The sequence below is a fragment of the Siphateles boraxobius genome, unplaced genomic scaffold (genome assembly GCF_051911475.1).
Source record: "Siphateles boraxobius isolate OS27281-9 unplaced genomic scaffold, OSU_SipBor_1 24, whole genome shotgun sequence".
Lineage (NCBI taxonomy): Eukaryota > Metazoa > Chordata > Actinopteri > Cypriniformes > Leuciscidae > Siphateles > Siphateles boraxobius.
The window spans coordinates 12,782,286-12,802,105 of NW_027508855.1; the positions used below are offsets into that span (position 1 = coordinate 12,782,286).

The 19,820-nt window shown below is 39.2% G+C and overlaps 1 protein-coding gene across 1 annotated transcript in view; it reads left to right on the forward strand.

Annotated features, from left to right (window-relative positions):
• galnt9 (polypeptide N-acetylgalactosaminyltransferase 9) overlaps window positions 1–19,820 on the forward strand; it is a 141,075-nt gene that overhangs the window by 33,937 nt on the left and 87,318 nt on the right. Inside the window, exon 3 of the mRNA XM_077241529.1 lies at window positions 15,874–16,040. Within this exon, the coding sequence (XP_077097644.1) occupies window positions 15,874–16,040 (167 nt within the window). The remainder of the gene's footprint in view (window positions 1–15,873; window positions 16,041–19,820) is intronic.

Below are 19,820 nucleotides of genomic sequence, written 5' to 3' on the forward strand. Positions count from 1 at the left end.
GGCGCCGAGGATGAACGATTTCTCGGAGGGGACCACCCTCAGAAGCCTGACACCCTGGGCGTCAGGACTTCTTCTTAGCCCAAGCTTTCTTAGATATGACAGTCCTCAGATCTTGCCTACCCCTAGCTGGCCTGGACTGCGACCGCCACACAGGTTCCCCAGATTGTGGAGGAGCCCGAGTGGCGACGCTCTGTTTTTGATGCACTCTGTGCTGTGAGGAGCTTGTACTCGGACGAGACTGCTCGGATTTAGTAATCACTTTCCGCCAAATAGTCTCGGGGACATCGAAACGTCGAGGAAGAAACCTCTGGAATGCAGCAGATTGTTTTTTCGAATCTTGAAACCTATCGACTACACAGTTGATAGCGTCGCCGAACAAAATTGAAGGTGAAAGTGGTGCGTCCAGAAGAACAGACCGATCTTCATCTTTTATATCTGACAGATTTAACCAAAGATGCCACTCCGTGGCCACCAGGGCTGCAATAGAACGGCCCACTGATTTGGCCGTCTCCTTGGTGGCCCGGAGAGACAGGTCTGTTGCGCGACGCAATTCTCGAATTGCGTCAGTGCTGCCTTCCGCACGTTCATCGATATCCTTCAGCAGATCAGCCTGGTATGCCTGCAGTATAGACATAGTGTGCAGACATGACGCAGCCTGACCTGCTGCCGAATAAGCTTTACCCACCAGCGAAGTCATTCGATATTTAATCTAGCTACAGCACGAGATAAAACCTCCATAAGCTCCTCATCATTACCGGGGGTATGAGCTGGCGAAGACTCAAAATCCCCCATATCAATACTGACGACATCCAGATCCTCAGAACTGGATAGTCTCAGCAATGGTGCCCCGACCTGGGAAGGAGAAGCCGCAGGGCGGGCTCCTTCCTGGGCAGAGGCACCGGATCCAGCAGGTAAGGGTTGAGAAAGGGCTGGGCCCGTCTCAAGCCCCGCTACAAGATCCATATGCGAACCCCAAGATGGAAGCCTTCGCTGTGGCTCGGCAGCAGCGGGACCCGCACCTCGGGGAGCGCAAACCGAACCGTCCTCCTCAAAGAACGCCCGGCGAGAGCGGAGCGTCTTCACGGACAGCCTCTCGCAATGCTCGCAGTCAGCTCCCTTGAGAACTGACTGGGCATGCTCCACTCCCAAACAAGCAACACAAAGTTGATGTGTGTACCCACCCGTGATGAAACGAGGGCAAGCGACAACACAACGCTTGAACTCTTGTTTCGCCGTAATATATATATATATATATATACATATATATATATATATATATATATATATATAGATAGATATAATGTGCTTGTGACAGATAACAGTAAATAGACAAGGACAGTATACAGAGAGCGCTTGCTGAAGGCAACAGAAGCTGTCGCGGTCTGTTTTCAGGGGTGCTTTATAGCTTCCTGGTCTATGACGTCACCCGCCTATGACGTCTTGCTCTTCCATTGGACTGATTATACACGTGCTTCACGACGCAATCACGCAGAGCGTTCCCACCGCGTCTCAACGCAGCTCGAGTTCCCTTGAAAGGGAAGTTCATTCTCGTGAGATCACGTTGAGAGAACACAACCAGTTGCATTCAGCCAGCTGCATTGAGCCTCAGAGAGGTTTGTTTCTCTGAGGCAAATCCCATGCAAACAGTTGTTGATGTGTTACTTGGCTAATGCTTACTAGGTGTCATCCTCCAAAGGTCTTTGATGTCCAGAAGGGGCAGTGCATTGATGGCCGTTTCTCTTTAAGGTATATTTAATTGCAAATCTCCAGGATACGTGGCTCTTCAGTCTCTCTGGCCGAAGGTCTAATTGATGTATTTTCTCAAACTACAAAAGCTGTATTTTTTATGCAGGCACAAGAAAAGTAGTCTCTTAAAAAGGTCAAGTTGACCTTAGCTCAAACTACTTGAGGCAAATTAATTTACCACCAAACAAAGAATACAAATCAATATAACTACATCAAGGAGCCATTTTATTATTGACTCAGGAAAAGATGATGCAGGAAACTCTATAAGGAGATTGAACAATCACAAATGAGTGAAATTTATTGGCACATTGAGTGTAAGGCATCAGGAGAGTCTTTACATTTTGAGAGAACGTGTATAAAAAAATCAATGGATTGTTCTTCTTCTGAGTCTTTATTTAGCAAGAATGCGATCAAAAGGGTGTTGAGATCTATCAACACTCCTTCTTTTACGGATGAGATGTTATCAGTGAAAACATGGAGTGGTGACAAGGCAAATGTTTTTTTAGCAGTGGTATATGATCACAATCAGAAAGTTACATCTAGTGTGGAACCAGAATGGAAAGAAGTGTTAGAGGTTAATGTGAAGTCTTATGGAGAGAAATGATTCAGGGAGAGGTAGTGGGAAGAGAGAGAGAGAGAGAGAGAGAGAGAGAGAGAGAGAGAGAGAGAGAGAGAGAGAGAGAGAGAGAGAGAGAGAGAGAGAGAGAGAGAGAGAGAGAGAGAGAGAGAGAGAGAGAGAGAGAGAGAGAGAGAGAGAGAGAGAGAGAGAGAGAGAGATGGGAATACGTCTTAATCTAGGTGTCTGTTTCTGTCATGCTTTGTTCCAGGTCAAATTATGATAACTGGACAGCCAGCTTTGGCTCTATTTCAGACGGATGAGTCCATCTCTCATCTTGTTACAGCCCACAGCTGCCTGGCCCTGTCCAGCGGTACAAATTCAGACTTGAGCAATGGCCTAGATTGCAGGTAGTAACTAGAGCAATGAAAGTGTAACATTACGAATGATCGTGAAACTAAATGAATACACAACATAGTGCAGGCCACATTGTATGGAAAAGCATGGGTGTCATTTGAAATGCGCATACAGATTCTTTTGGTTTAATGAGTCAATAAAACAATATATACTGCTCATATTTATACATATTTATACAGTATATTGTATATATATATATATATATATATATATATATATAGTCTTTAATATTTATAATTAATATTTGTACTCAATCAAAGATTACATATGATTGAAAACAGGCTTGTGTTCAAGTGTTGATGTGACATTGCACTGTTGTTTTGGCACAATTGCTATTTGACCTGAACGCAGCGATGCTTTTCTTGTGATAACACGTAGAAGGATTTACTTGCATTTATTTGATATATTCATACAAATTTTGTGGAAAAATATGGCTGGTGACATCAGTTTTGCATTCACAGTGCTTTGCATGAGCTATTGAGGAAGAAAAAATTGATTTGAATAACAGCAACCTGCTGGGAAGGAGAAAAAACATGCTTTAATGGCCTGATCAATCAAACCTTCCTTATGCTGCCATGGCTGCAGAACTACATGGTATTAGAGGACTGTTATAAATATCTTTGAATGATATCTGCACCGCTGTCACTGTTGAAACTATCAGAATATTTTATTTTTTATGCACTGGATGTTAGCCATAGCTGCATGCTCCCTTTAGTAGCTGATACAGGAAATATTCCATAATCATGCAGTCCAAGAATTGATCATTTGACTTTTTTGAGGCTGTAGTTTCGATAAAAGTGTGTGCTAAACGAGTAAATGAAAGTGTCGTTTTAGTATCACTGAGATTCTATTATAGTTTATATTAATTGTTTGAACTAAATTTTATTTTTATATTTTCCATGATTTTTCAAGATTTTGTGATTTGTTTTGTAATTTTTTATTTTATATATTATATATATATATATATATATATATATATATATATATATATATATATATATATATAATGTTTTTAATTGTTTTTCTCTAAAAACTAATAAAATAGTTTTTTATTTATTTAAGTTTTAGTTTTACTAAATGTATAACTAAATGAAAAATAATACTTTTTTATTTTTTTTCAAGTTACACAAATGTTTTTTTAATGTTATTTGTTTGTTTTGTTTGTTTGTTTGTTTTAGTCAAAGCCACTTATTTTTATGGAATATATCCGGATTTATTAAAAATTATTTATCTGGGCACATCATTAGGGACGGGACAACGTTTCACTCACATGTCATCACAGCAATAGAAAACCCACAACCATCCAATCAAGCCCCATGGACAAAATCAAGTCCCCCCTTTATTATTAGTTTGAGAAATCATTTCACTCAGACAGGGGCGCAACTACCCAGTGTCAGAGGGGTATGCAGCAAAAATTTTGGCGCCCCCCCAAAAATAAATAAATAAATTTTAAAAAGTGTGCCGGACATCTATATATACAGACCTTTAAAGAGAGAGATGTGACCCTGTAATTACAGCTTCCATGTCACCCAGCAGATGTAACTATAGCCTGTATGTCTGACAGCACAGCTAACATGAACAGCTAATGGTAAAACAAAATCTATTAATGATTCCATGGTAAACCAGACTTACTGCATAAGTCATGTTTTCCAGCTTCTAGTCATTTATTGTGCATGCTACCTTATATTTACCAGTTTCTATTTTACCTTAATAAAATTGAGATATGTCATACAAGGGATTGGTACCATAGGATTTAACCAAAATCTAAATGTAGCTATCAGCAACATTAGTTTGCATTAAGTTAGCAAACACTAGCCAGTCTGTTAACATTAATATTTCCAGGCCTCCAAGTTTGGTAGCAAATCTATGCATGATTCCATGGTAAACCAGAGATATGGCATTCGTTTTTTTCCAGATACTAGTCATTTATTGTACATGCTACCTTATATTTTCTGGTTTTCAGCTCAGCAACCTCAGATTTGCATATTCTTAGCTAGCTGTAATTTAAACCCACATTTGGCTGCTTAGTGCTACATCCCCAGTGTTAGCAAAACATGTCTTTTAACATGAATATTTGCAAGCCTCCAAGCACACACTTTAAATCTTACCTGTTGCCTTTCACCATCCACGCATTTAGTGTTTTTGGATATCTTTGGATTAAACCTACTCTTAGTGTTGCATCATTTCAGACTGACTGTTCTCCACCTGCAGTTAAAAGACTGAACATCACCATTACTGGCTCACTAAGACTACGTGGCTCTTTCACACATGTGAGTGTGTGGGTGCAAGTGTGTAAATTCACACAGGGAAAGCTGTTGCTCCAGATTGGGTGTGGGGATTTTCACTGAGGGGGGCAGAGCCATTAAATATTATCGACTGGCAGAAGGGGGATCAAGGAACATTATCCATGTATTTAATGGGGGGGGGATTACTTTTTTTCTGTTTAATGGGCTTGAGTAATTCTTAGTATGTATGGCATATCTTAAAGTTTTGAACTGGTTTTTCCATATACTTTCATATAAATTAAACATTTTTTGGGGCCTTATTCACGATGAGCAGAATGATTTTTTTTTTTTTTTGTAAATCCATAAAACCATTCGTGCATAAACTGTTGCACTGAACTGAGCAGTTTATTTAAGAATGTTCTTTATTTTTTATTTTTTTTATTTTTTTTTACATAGATTTACACAGGAATCGTTCTGCTCTTTTTCATGATGAAGATCCATAAATGTTACCCAACAATAAAGGACAACTTAAATCTGCTGTAAGCAATTTTAGCCTAATAGGCAACTAGCTCACTTCTACTCGCATATGGAGTTTGCTAACTGAGCTGCTGAGACACGCTCTGCGCATGTACATGATAACAGTGCAACACTTCGCTATGAAACACAAAGCGTGTCAGACTTTATTTGCTTTCCCGAAATGCATGTTATTGAAAACCCAAACAAACAGCACATGCAGAGACACATGTCGTGCAGCAATTACTGTGAACAGAGCTCTGAGACGCTGGAAGAAACACGTAACCTGCATTCATGTAAATAATTAAAAGCATCGCGCTTCACTCTGAAACCTTCACCACATATATTCATTTAATTTAATATGGCATTTAACCTGCCAAAGTGGCTAGTGGGAGTGACAATGTTACACGCCACTGCTGAAATCCACCTGCATTTGGTGGGCTGGCAGGTGTTAATTTCAAGCCCTGGTTGTGTTGGAGCTAAACTCGTCAGGTAAGTGGACCTCGAGGAATAGAGTTGGCTTGGAATCAGACCACATCTCATCCCTTCAACTGCATACCTCCTCTCTAAACCTCCATCCTTCAAAGTCAATGTTGCAAACCCCAGTGCATAGTATGACTGACGGGTAGAGGTGCGACTCCAGGATTTCTGATAGGCTATAACACACAAGCCATGGTCAGATCCTTTTTGCCATTTACAGAGCCTTGGGATAAAACAGAGACTTTTGTGATTTGTCTGGACACCTATAGTATTTCTGTGATGTCTGTCAGACAGGGACATTTTATGCTTGTAATTTCAAAAAAGCCTTCATCGTTTAACATTTCGCATAAAAATACCAGTATTCGTGCTAGAGTGATAGTGTGGTTGTGTTAGACTAGGCACAATTGCCTGCTGACCTCAGATCTTACAGGAACATAATTTATGGAGGTTTTAATGAAAGAAAATCCCATGCATAAATAGCCAGACTCATATTTTTAGTTGACCATTAGTCATCTGTGATCTGTAATTGTTGTCATGCAGTATAAATTAAAAAAATTCCTCATCTGAAACACTTTATACAACTCTTCAAAATGCAGATAATTCTGCAATATATCTAAATATTTAAAGTGTAAATTGCAGGTTAACCACCATAACCAATTAATGTGTAGATTAAAGTGCTCAATATGAAAATATGAAAAAAAATTCTGCCTTAAAATGCGTTAAAATAACATTTATTGGGGTTTCTTCAAAGGTAGCATGTTTTTTGTTACCGTAACTGGGTGATGACGTCATAAGGGAGTAACACTCATACTCTGCTAGATTCCTACTGTTTGTGGCTTGACTATGGACAATTTTGAACCAGTCAGGCGTGAGAGAGGGGAAGAAATTGCCAGGAATCATGGCCCTCAAAGAGTTATCAATGCTTGGTGTGAGGAAAATGAGTGGTGGGTTGGCCAGGTGTCATGGTGAGTAGCTAGAGCTAGCCTAGTTTAACCTGGTGCTAACCCGGATAACATTAGGGAACAAGCCAAAGTCTTTTCAAAATCTTGTCGTCATGTAGAATTGCAAGGAGGGACAACGACTGAAGACATTATTTACTTACATGGTGTTAGTAGTCCTAATCAGAGCTGTAGAGATGCACACATTGCACAGGCACAATGGTGCTTTTGCTGGCATCTGCAGACAGAACGCGATATTACGTGTGCTAAATCGCAACTAATTAGCGATGCTCATTGTCAGAAAGAAAAAAAGAGATCGATGTCCCTATCGCTGTGTTTGACAGGTGTTTGTGTGGGCTATGCCACCCAATGGAATCAGCATTGGAGAGTATGTGCTTCCGTGAGGTGAACGCGTTTTGGAGTTTAGTGGAAGCAGCTCGACCCGCGCCGCGACCGGTGTTCAGACGATTTGTGCTGCCTTGTCGAAAAATGCAACCCAAGCGCAAATCGATCACAGAGAATGTCGATTCATTCTATATTGTTTCCATAATAGTGTAAATCTCACAATATTATGACATCGTTATTTCATTTAAAATGTGTATGGGGAGCATATTTTGATATTTTAAATGTACGAGCAATTATCAGATTTGATATAACAAGTAAAAATGACATTATTGTATATTATATGAAATACAATTATACTGTAATAAAATTCAAAGTTATGAGTACTGTATACTGTACTGTCTGTTTTTATTTTTAAAACGGTGTGAAAAGTAAAAATTATCATCAAATAATCCATTAATCTGACGTGCCTCACGCAGCATCCTGGTTTTGACGCTTGCTGCCTGAACCCGTTTGTTTTGCGGATAGTTTACACTCATTTCAGGCAGAATCACGGTAATCTCATACCCAGCACACACGAGTATGTTTACAATTGGGTTATTTCATTCAACAACACCATTTTTGCTTGCTGAGTTAGGTCTCCAATATAACTGCTAGCCTACTTGCTGTTAGACTAACGCTAACTCTAGGCTTGGAGTCCCTTTTATGACGTCACGCCCAGCCAGGTGGAAGGGAGAGGGAGTGCTTAAAACTACTGTAAAAGTACCAACTTTTCATATTATATTCAGCATTTTGGTATAAAAAACATAAAAAACAATGGTGGCCGGTTCTTCTCTTTATGTTTAATAAGCACATTGCATTATCTTCGTGAAAAATGTAACCTGCAATTTACACTTTAAATATATTAGGGATGCACTGATACCACTTTTTCCAGAACCAGGCCGATACCGATACTTTCCTTTTTGATACTTGCCGATACCCATACCTGTATTTTTACTGCATTTGTAATTTTTTTAATATTTTAGGTATTGAAACCAAAAGAATATGTATCATATTCGTTAATTTCATTTGTTTATCAAATATATACTTGCTTCAGTTTTTTTAATGCTTAATATGCCTGTTGAAATGTATTGTACAAGCCTCTGTTACTTTCACTGTTCATTCTATTGCTCTATCATATTTTATCTTTCATTTAATAGCACAGCACATATTTCGAGCTGCTTCAGCAGGTCTCAATGCTGATGATTTTTTCTTCTACTGGCCTGGTTGAGTCAGTGGTTCAAATGTTTAGATAACTGCGAAATGTCACAATTATCTATTACAATTTTGATACAGCAAAAACTACTTGCATAATTAATGTGAATTTAGAACATTATTAAAGACAATTAAAGAGTCAGTAATAAAATAAGAACAAAGATACAAATGAAATAAACAGTGCTTTTCAGGTGTGTGTGTGTGTGTGTGTGTATTGTTGTAGTGTCTGCACATTTTAGAATATACTGTACCGATGCTCATTATTAACTAATACCAGTTCATCTTCCAGTTCAAAATAAGTTTTAATGCAATATTATTGCACATATATGCTTTTATTGTCGTGTTTGTATGTAGTTTGATAGATTTTTGTTCAGTATACCTTTTTGTGAGCAAACAACTTTGGTATTCTTCAATAATGTGATTGCCCAGAGAATTTTAATCTGCTAAATGCCAAACCTAGACTCTGTAATCGTATTTTATGAAATATAACCTATTCTTGAGCTCCGTAATCCTCAGCCATATTAAAAGAGCTGAGAGTAAAGTCCACACAGGCAGGAGCCTCATGCTGTTTTCCCAGGGCTCAGGATGGATAGAGGGAGGGATTTCACAGTGAGATGTTCATCAAGAACTTATGGTTGCCATAGTAACTAGTCAGCATTTGAAGTGTGAAATAAAGGCTATGTTGGCATGCCTCAATTTCCCCTACACGGTACGGGTTCATGTGGGAATGAATTTAGGGGCTTGTCAGTCTTTGTTAATAGCTAGAATGCAGTCAATATGGGCATATTTCTGGGTGGCAAGACAACTAATCTTAAGTTTTGAGACTTTAAGTTGTATTTTGTAAGGAATAATTGACAACTGGCAGTTGAATTATTAGAAAAATAATGCACACCCGAGGTGGTAATCAGGCCATAACACAAAGCATTATTTTTAAATAAATCAACAGGCTGGAGTCAATTATTCCACTTATACTACGGTTATCACACCTCAGAACATTGTTCAGATGATGTATTTCAATACTTTTGTCAGGTTTTTGTTCTTAAAACACTCTTGTGTTTAGGACTAATTTCTTACGCATCTCATCCCAGGCCTCCGTTGCTAATTCCAAAATGTCATTTTTAGAGCTAGTAACGGAGGCTTCAGCCACTGATAGCAGACTAATGCAGTCATTAATGCAGTGCTAGAAAGACAGAGAGAGAGAGAGAGAGAGAGAGAGAGAGAGATTTAAGCATGTGAATTAGGCCTACCCGAGTATGCGTCTTTCAACAGTGTTCAGCGTCAGTGTCTAATAGCGAAACTGTAAGTTGATCTGCTCCAAGAACAGCGCCGTTATTACCTTGCTAGAGAGAAATTCATGTAGCTTTTAAGTTGCTAAATTATTTTACTGATAAATTCACCAGCGCTGACAACACGTTTCTTTGCGACTGAGAGTCTGTAGGTATACTCTACTGTATTTGTGTGCGTTTAAGTAGGAGAGAGAGTGGGAGAAAGAGAGTATGTACTTTCCTTACATAGTAAAACGTATAGTTTTGTGGCAAAAAACAAGGAAATAATTAGTTTTTTTTTTTTATCCGATTCTTTAGTATATCTATTTTCTTGGTCAGTGTCGATGTGGGTTGGTTATTTTGCTGTTGTAGTCTGTAAGAACCGTTTGAAATAAGTGACTGATATGGAACTGTAATGCGGCCAAGACCTGCCTGGAACTACTTTAGCCGAGTGTTTCCCTGAAATGCACACCTTAGAATGTTCATCAGCCAATCAGATTCAAGCATTCAACTGCCCCATAGTATAAAGTTCTTTAGCGCCTAAGAACTCCTCCAGGGGTCCTAAATGTAATAAAATGCTTTATGTTTTTAATATAGCCCAGTAAAACTATAACTGACATATCATGAAATTGTTATGGTCACAACTGGAGCTGTGATGATGTATTGACTGAAATTCAATGGGGTTTGAGTCCTGCTCACAGTGTAGAGAAAAATGCAGCCTCTCCCTTTATGTGACATATTTAATATTCTTAAGGCAAGACACCACAGGTGAATGGGGTACAATTATTAATCACCATACATTTTGACAATTGTTTTGTATTGCATGTATTCTGAAATGCTATGTTTAAATATGCAAATTAGTTATTCTCTTGAAAACTGTGCATACACCCCAGAACAGAAATCTGAACATTGGATAAAGCCAGACATTTTTTTGATGACATATTCGAGTTAAAGGTTTTTACAGAGTGGTATTCTGAAATGTTTTGTTTAAATATGCAAATGAGTAGTGGTCAACCAATACATCACCAAGGCTGATATATTGGATGGTATTTTTAATTTTTTTAATATCGGCATTGGCCAAAACGTTTTTCTGGTTGTGCTGATGTTTCGGAAGCGGGACTTTTATTTTGATGGCGCTGAGAATGCCAGGAGAGATCAGCTGTCACTGGAGACGCATGATCGACAAACTTTAAACCGTTAATTTTAAACTATGCTGCGCTATATTCAGTTATCCACTATGTCATATTCATGCCATTTTCATGATTATATTTCAAATTAGTGTTAAAAGAAATTACAATAAAAAATTTAATTAAAAGTAATGTTACCGTGTCTTTATTTGAAGAAAAAAAAAAAGATTCCCAGTGCGCACACATTTGACAGATTACTGAGTGCACTGTTGGTTACAGTGTTTATTTCCATTTTTATGAATAATTTTTAAACAATTTCTTTATTTGTGAAAAATACTGTAGAATTTCATAATCAAGAAGTTTCCATGTAAATTATAAGTCTGTTTATTTTACAGATTTATTTTTAAATACATTTTCAAATATTTTTTTTCAAATGTATTAAATATTAAGTAAAATAAATATAAAGTATAAGTATATATTATAAATATATCGGCTTTATATCGGCCCCCCTGCTCTCTAAGAAATCGGAACCATTGGATAAAGCCATATCACATTTTATTTCATTTTGTTGACATATCAGAGTTAAAAGTTTATATAGAAGGTACTTTGGATATCTCTTTTCATAGCTCCATGAATCAGAAAATACTGCCAACAACTAGAAAATATTTTCACAATGTTTTTAGGCAAATTATGTTCCCTATCAGGGAACTCGAACTGCGTAAAACGCTGTGGGAACGCCCCTGCGTGAGTGCGTCATGAAGCATGTATGAAATCAATCCAATGGCGAGACGGAACGTCATAGGTGGGTGACGTCATCGACCAGGAAACTATAAAGCACTCCTAAAACACAAGCGCGTCAGCTTCTGTTACTTCAGCAAGCGCTCTGTGTGTGTGTAATCTGACAAAACTGTGTTTTTGTCTGTCCTTAGTTTATACTAGGCAGGAGTTTTTCACTTATATATCTCATATATATAAAAAAAATATATATATCTTTATGGCGAGCGAGCAACATTTTAGGAAGTGTGTTTTCCCCTGCTCTCGTTACGGGCGGGGATACACACCAACTATGTGTTGTTTGTTTAGGAGTGCAGCATGCCCAGTCAGCTCTCGAGGGGGCTGATTGTGAGCATTGCGAGCGTCTACCTTTACGGACGCTGCGCTCCCGCCGATCGCTCTTTGAGGAGGGCGGTTCGGTGCGCGCTCCCCGCGGCTCGGGTCCCGCTTCTGCCGAGGCTGAGCGGCGACGCTTGTCGTGGGGATCGCAAATGGATCTAACAGAGGGGTTTGAGACGGGCTCTGCTTTATCTCAACCTTTACCTGCTAGATCCAGTACCTCAGTCCCGGGTGTGGAAGCACGAGCTGCGGTTTCTTCCCACCAGGCAGAGGCACCTGTTCTTCATTTATCCAGTTCTGAGGAGCTGGATGTTGAAAGTGTTGAGACAGTAGAGACTGGGGACTCGTCACTTCAGTCTCCCGCTAGTGAGGAGCTTATGGAGGTGCTCACTCGAGCTGTTGAAAAATTAAGTATTGAGTAGCCCGCTGACAGGCAGGAGTCTAAATCAAAAAGTAAATTAGATGAAAGATTTTTGCCTTCCCGTGCAATGCCTCCACGCCGGTGTCTGCCCTTCTTTCCAGACCTCCACATTAAGGTGTCGAAGTCCTGGAAAAAACCTTTTTCCTCACGTATTTTTAGTCAGCAGACCTCTGTATATTCCAACATTGCTGGGGCTAAATCTTATGGGTATGGGGTGATGCCTAAGGCTGAAGAGACTCTGGCCAGCCATCTCTCTCCTGATTCGGCATATTCTTTTAAGACACCGGCTTTGCCCACCAAGCCTTTAAGAAATACCTCGGCGCTGGTGGGCAAAGCTTATTCGGCGGCGGGTCAAGCAGCTTCATGCCTTGACACTATGTCGATTTTATCAGGCTGAGCTGTTAAAAGATGTGAGCGAAGGGGAAGAGATAAGTGCTGACGTTATTCGTTCCTGGTGGCCACGGAGAGACACTTATGGTTGAATCTTTCAAATATGAAGGAGAAAGAGAAAACTTTTCTTCTGGACGCCCCGCTTTCATCTGCTGGCCTCTTCGGTGACTCTGTTAATTCTGTCATCGAGTGGTTTCAGGAAGAAAAAAAGCAGGCGGCTGCGCTGCATAAATTGGAGTGTCTCCTTCGGGTTCACGTCTCTGAGGCTGCTGGGCGGGGGCAGCCCCGGCCATCGACTAGCTCCTCCCACCAAACACAACAGAAACAGAGTGTCGCGTCTCGTGTATCTCCTCAGCAAAACTGGGACGAGATGCGGCACTCTCAGACGAGGTCTTCGAGGGGTAGGGCTGATCTGAAGACAGTTATCGCCAAGAAGGCTTTGTCTAATAAGTCCTGACGCCGCTGGTATCAGGATGCTGAGGGTAGTCCCCACCGCGAGAGAAAGGAGTTCACCTCACTACACAGTGCCCAATCTCTCTCGGTGCCCTCATGGGTCCGTTCTGCCAACCCTGCCTTCGTGCCGGGGCGTAGACGGTCCCAGCGAGTGTTTCCCCGAGGGGCGCTCGCTCCCTCTGAGGAGGGGTCCAGAGCTGTCAGACCAGTTGTTCCCTGCCGGTGCATCGTTACAGGGCACTGTGTCTGCAGTTCCAAATGTTCCAGAGGCCAGCCTCGAGAGCCTTCCAAATGTATCTCATTGGGTCCTGCAGACTATCGAAAAAGGTTACGCTATTCAGTTCAGGTCTCGTCCGCCTCGATTCAGGGGGGTCCTGCTTACAGTGGTGGGCCCCGAGCAGGGTTTTTACAGCCGGTACTTCATCGTTCCGAAAAAGGATGGGGGGTTACTTCCAATTTTAGATCGGCGCCTGTTAAATCGTTCAGTAGGGAAGCTGAGGTTCAAGATGCTTACTCTCAAACAGATCGTGCCACAAATCAGATCCGAGGACTGGTTTGTCACGATAGATCTAAAGGACGCTTACTTCCATGTGTCTATCCTTCCACAACACAGGAAGTTCCTGAGGTTCGCTTTCGGGGGCGAAGCGTACCAGTATCGGGTTCTTCCGTTCGGCCTAGCTGTTTCTCCCCGAACGTTCACGAAATGTATGGATGCTGCTCTGGCTCCTCTGCGACTCCAGGGCATCCGCATTTTGAATTATATCGACGATTGGTTGATTCTAGCTTCAGGCTCTGAAACACTTCCTCCCAGACGTGAGAGGTCATCATGTTCTTGTCCGATCAGACAACACATCGATGGTCTCCTACATAAATCACCAGGGAGGTCTGCGTTCGCGCCCATTATACAAGCTGGCTCGCCAGATCCTTCTATGGTCCCAGGGGAAGCTTCTTTCATTGAGGGCGATCTATATCCCAGGGTATCTAAATCAGGGGGCAGACATCCTGTCGAGGCAGGGGCCGAGGCCCGGGGAATGGAGACTCCACCCCGAGGTGGTGGAGCTCCTATGGAAACATTTCGGTCGTGCCGAGGTAGACCTGTTCGCATCCAAGGTGACATCACACTGTCCACTGTGGTTCTCTCTAAGCCATCCAGCCCCTCTGGGGTTGGACGCTATGGTACAGGCGTGGCCGAGGTAACATACACATATATATATATGTAGCATTTGTACCCACAAGGGGTAAACAATCAGGCGCAAGTCGGTAGTGTAGCTTCAATCAATAGGAACATTTTTTAATTCAAATAATACAAAGAAATATAACAGACCTTTAAATGCAAATACCCACAAAGAAAACTAATAAATGAAAAAAAAAACAAATTATATAAAAACAACCCCCCGATAGCCACGGGCCACCTATATCGTGAAGACAGAGTGGCATTCAAAGTGCTCTCACCACAAGAAGCTCACAGCAATCACACTGCAAACCTACAGATCAAAAGGAGGAAACACAATTAAAGTGACCAAACCACCACACGATCCCAGCCACCTCACCACCACCATCCACACAGTGAGGGTAACCCAGCTGCCATCGTTGGGTTAAAAAGAAATCTACGAAAAATAAAGAAAAACAATTTAATTAACAGTGGGTAATGCCAGGACAAAGAAGTCAGCACCATGAAGCCATCGACTATTTTATGGCCTAGGTTTTTCCTATATAATTATGGTCCAACATCCAACAAAATAATAAAATAAATAAATGAAAATTAAACCTAAAGTAAACGGTAACCGTGCATCCCTGTAAGGGAAAACACAGTTCATTACCACAAAGAATTATTTACAATATATCAAAAAAACATAAATAAAAAACAACCTTAAAAAGTTCCCTTTAAATAAAACAATACCTCTAACATCAGTTATTCTGACTGACACACAGGCAACAATCAGTCAGGCAATAATCCGGCCAAAACACTAAAATCAAAAAGAAAAGAAAATCATTAAAACATAATCCTAAAAACAGTTTCATAAAATTATAAAAATAATACCTCCTTAACGGTGTGTATCATATGTTCAGCTCTCAATGACGCTGCGCCAGCATTTAACATCACTGCTTGTCCGCTATTCTTCTAAAGTGCTCAATCTGCCGCGACATTCACACATGCCTCAATCACTCGCAGCAAAAAGGAAGCGAGAGAGCAAACTAATCTCTCTACCTACCATCAGTTAAAGTTTTAAATGTGCCGCGACATCCATTCATCCACCAGTCACGATTACTGACAGGAAGCAAGAGAGCGAACAAACCTCACTACTTCCTTATATAGCGCTAGGGCTGATGGGACTTGTAGTGCCCCAACCATGTCCCATTACATATATATATATATATATATATATATATATATATATATATATTTAAATGCTTCTTGCTTCAAAAAAATTGCCACTCTAAATTTTGTTGTACCTTGTACAACGACTATCAAGCATCCTACTCCCATTGTAAATACTGGAAAATGTATTACGATATTAAATATGGTCAATTGTGATTTTTTCCATCATAAAAAATGTGAAATGCCCTCACATTTATATATACATACCGTATATAACCTGCAAACTGAATACACTGATGTCTGTTTTCTCCAGGTGTAAGCAGTTGACCTACCCAGATGACCTTCCCCAGATCTCCGTGGTCTTCATCTTTGTGAACGAAGCTCTATCTGTCATCCTGCGTTCTGTTCACAGCGTGGTCAACCACACCCCTGCACACCTGCTCAAAGAAATCATACTGGTGGATGACAACAGTGACAGCGGTAAGGGCATGTCCCTCTGTGATCTGTTTATTGCTTTGTTTAGTCTGAAACAAATGCAGCTGTTAAATGTTTACCAGTTTCTGTTGCTCCAGACATAAAATATTTTATAAAGAAAGTGTACATAAAATGCTGTGTAAATAAACACAGCGCGACATCCCAAGATAAAATATGACTAACCTGTTTTGGAATGCAGCTACAGTCTGTGTTTTGTCTGAGCAAACAAACCTTTTTTTTGCTTGGTTAGAGACAAAGCTTAAGGAAAAAGAGGAAAAATAAACAGCAAGAGACAAACACCTCGAGAGCAAACCTTTAGGTGTGTACTCTTGCACACAGCTCCGGGTTTATAAATAATATTTCAAAGATAGACAGATCGCTCTTTTAAAAGAAAATACATTCTTACTGTTGCCACTGATAATGTGCATTTTGCAGTCATTTTATCTGGTCAAATTAGACCAGTATAAAAGTATTGATACAAATAAATTGTAAAAATGTTAGTATGACAGCGACTCAAATGTGTTTTTAAACCAATTTAACTTGAAAATGTTTTCTGTGTCACATTATTTATAGCATACAGGCTTAAAACCATGCAAGTAGAGCAATAATCAATCACTCTCTTCTAGAATCCTCTTCATCACTGTTGGGTAGTAGTTCATTTGAGTGCAGGTTTGGCTTGGGATCATGGAGGTTGTAAAGGGGGCCGCTCATGAGCACCCTTCTGAATCATAAAATGATAAATGGGATACCCTACAGGCCTGTGGACCTCATGGACACGCTTGAGCAAAGGCCATGAGACCAAAAGGCTGCATTGAGTGTGCCATTTGACACAGGGCCAATTTCTGATGCGTTGTTTGGAATTCATTTTTAGCAAATTGGTTCATTCTGAAGATTAAAAAGAAACATTTTAAATCATTTTCTCTGATTCTCAATATTATTTAATTTAAAATCACTAATATTGTCAAATATTATAACAATTTAAAATAGCTATTTTCTATTTTTTCTATTATGATTTCTTATGCAATATATTTTAAAATGTAATTTATTTCAGTGATGGAAATTTTCAACAACTATTACTACAGTCATTCTAATATGCTGATTTAGTACATTACTTCTTATTATCAATGTTGGAGGCAGTGTTTGCTGCTTAATTTTTTTGTGAATATCATTAAAAAGTTCGAGGATTGTAAGATTTGAATAATAATAATCTTAATAATAATATAGTTTTATTCAGCAAGGATGCATTCAATTGGGGACAGTAAAGGCATTTATAATGTTAAATAACATAAGTGCTGTTCTTTTAAACTTTTTATTTATCAAAGAATCCTGACATTAATATATAATGGTGTCCACAAAAATATTAAACAGCAAAAACTGTTTTAGCATTGAATAAGAACCATTATTATTAATTGAAAATCAATAATTCTTGATAATAACTGAGCACCAAATCAACATTTTTGAATGATTTCTGGAGGATCATGTGACACTGAAGACTGGAGTAATGATGCTGAAAATGAAGGAATGAATTACATTTTAAAATATATTCAAATATAAACAGATAGTAATACATTTTCACAGTATTAGTGTATTTTTAATCAAATAAATGCAGCATTAGTGAGCACTTCTTTCAAAAAACATTAATATCAAAAAACATTAACACATATATATGTGTGTGTGTGTGTGTGTGTGTGTGTGTGTGTGTGTGTGTGTGTGTGTGTGTGTGTGTGTGTGTGTGTGTGTGTGTGTGTGTTTGTGTGTGTGTGTTGACAAAATGTCCCTTTAGCAGATAGACACTTTTAAAACGGCAGTACTTCTCAATCTTGTTTGCGAACAAAGAGATACCCACACAGGAGCAGCGTTGTGGAGAACAGGGGCCTCATTTATAAAACTGTGCGTAGGATCCTTACTAAAAGTGTACGTGCGCCAGAAAGCCAAAAATGGCATACGCAAAAAAATATTCAGACTTATAAAACCGTACGTACGCCAGGACCTGCACAGAATTCACTTTATAAATCCCAGTAAGCGGAAGATTGTGCGCACATGCGTCTCCTCCCCGAAACAACCATATATGGATCTTACAATGCCTAATTTTACTATGCATATCCTCATCTGCAAATCATTTGCATATGATTATTCATCCACGTGATAACATGTTTAACGGTACAAGACATTAGGAAAATATGAAATGCGGATGTGCTGTCACATTAGTTACATTAATAAAATAATTTAGTAGCCTATACTTGCCTTGTTTTTGAATAAATAAATTAAATAGTGTAAAATACATTTAGGAGAAAGTTTTTTTCAATCTTTTCCACTGGCCAAGGAGCATTTTTAATTGATTTATATTTTCAATGGAAACAGATAGACCTTGTTGTGCATTATTTGCACAAAACTATTTTCTCAGACAATCTGCTATTATCATGATAAGCAATTATCTCTGTAGTTAAACATTGAAACACAGCATGCCAGAGGAAAAGTGTTCGAAAGCATTGCATCCACAACAAATATTTCTATTTATTGAATATAAAAAATGTTGTAACTTCTCAGTAATGATTTCATGTAATTATTTAATCTAAATGTTTACATCAGAAGTAAAACAAAGTTTAAATCATTATTTTATTTATTTAAACTGTTATTGTGAACATGCACTGTATTTATGATTAGGACTTATAATGAAGATTTACGGTTTTAGATAGGCTATATATGCATCAGTTTCACTAAACGGCCCAACGCGCTCGCTGGCGCGGACATTTAAGAAGGGATGGATGTTTGCTTCATATGATAGGCTTGGTGAGTGAAATTATATGTGTATTATCTTTCTGTATATGTATAATTTTCTTTAGATGTTCTGTCTAAAGTGACCAAAAAGACATGTAACTCCAGCTCACCATGCGCAAATTTTCCCGTCAAGATTGTTTTTATAAATCACAACTTGTGCGTCGGAAGTGACGTACGCCTCTTTCAGGGCCTGTTTTGTGCGTACGCAATGGTTATAAATGAGGACCCAGATGACTTGCAGTACCACTATCTTCTCAATTTGCTGTTATCTCACACAGTCAGCTTCTCTGGATGTGGCATTGACCATTTCTAATTTCATATGCTAATTTCCTGCTGATGTTTCAGCTTCTTCTAGCTGACATTAAACTGTTAACATGCAAAGGTTGCCTACTTGACCTTTTCTCAGCGCTGTAGCTTGTCGTATCTGGTTTAGCGCTCACGCCCAAAAAAACGGCTGGAAGCACAGACACCCTCAACACTTGAATAATGAATTGACCTTAGCAAGCACGTCTCTGTCTCTCTGTCTCTTATCCATTATGAAGATATTTAATAGAGTGCCGTACTCGTGTAACACTGTTCACTGAAGCCAATAAGGTTTTTGTCCTCATTTTCTGTCCTTCCATCATCCCTGTCTGTTTGTATTAATCTCAGCTGAATCCTGTTATGCTGGGTAACATTCATCCTCACCTTGTGAATAATATTAAGGGACACTGCATCTATTTTTTCTCATCTCATCAGACATGGAGTTGTATTGTGCCCTTGAAATTCAATTCATTTAGACATTGCTTGTAAACAGATAATAATGGGTTTCAGTCTAAATTTTGGCCCTTTAGATGAAGAGTTTGTTTAATATGTTTCAAGGACGTTCTTTTATTTGAGGTTCCAGCTAGTAAATGACATCTGGATTTATCCCTAAAAGCAAACTACTCATTTAAAACCCTAATACATTTGTAATTTAATTGTACATTTAGCCAAATTCTGCAGATAACATTAGTGGTGAATAGTTCA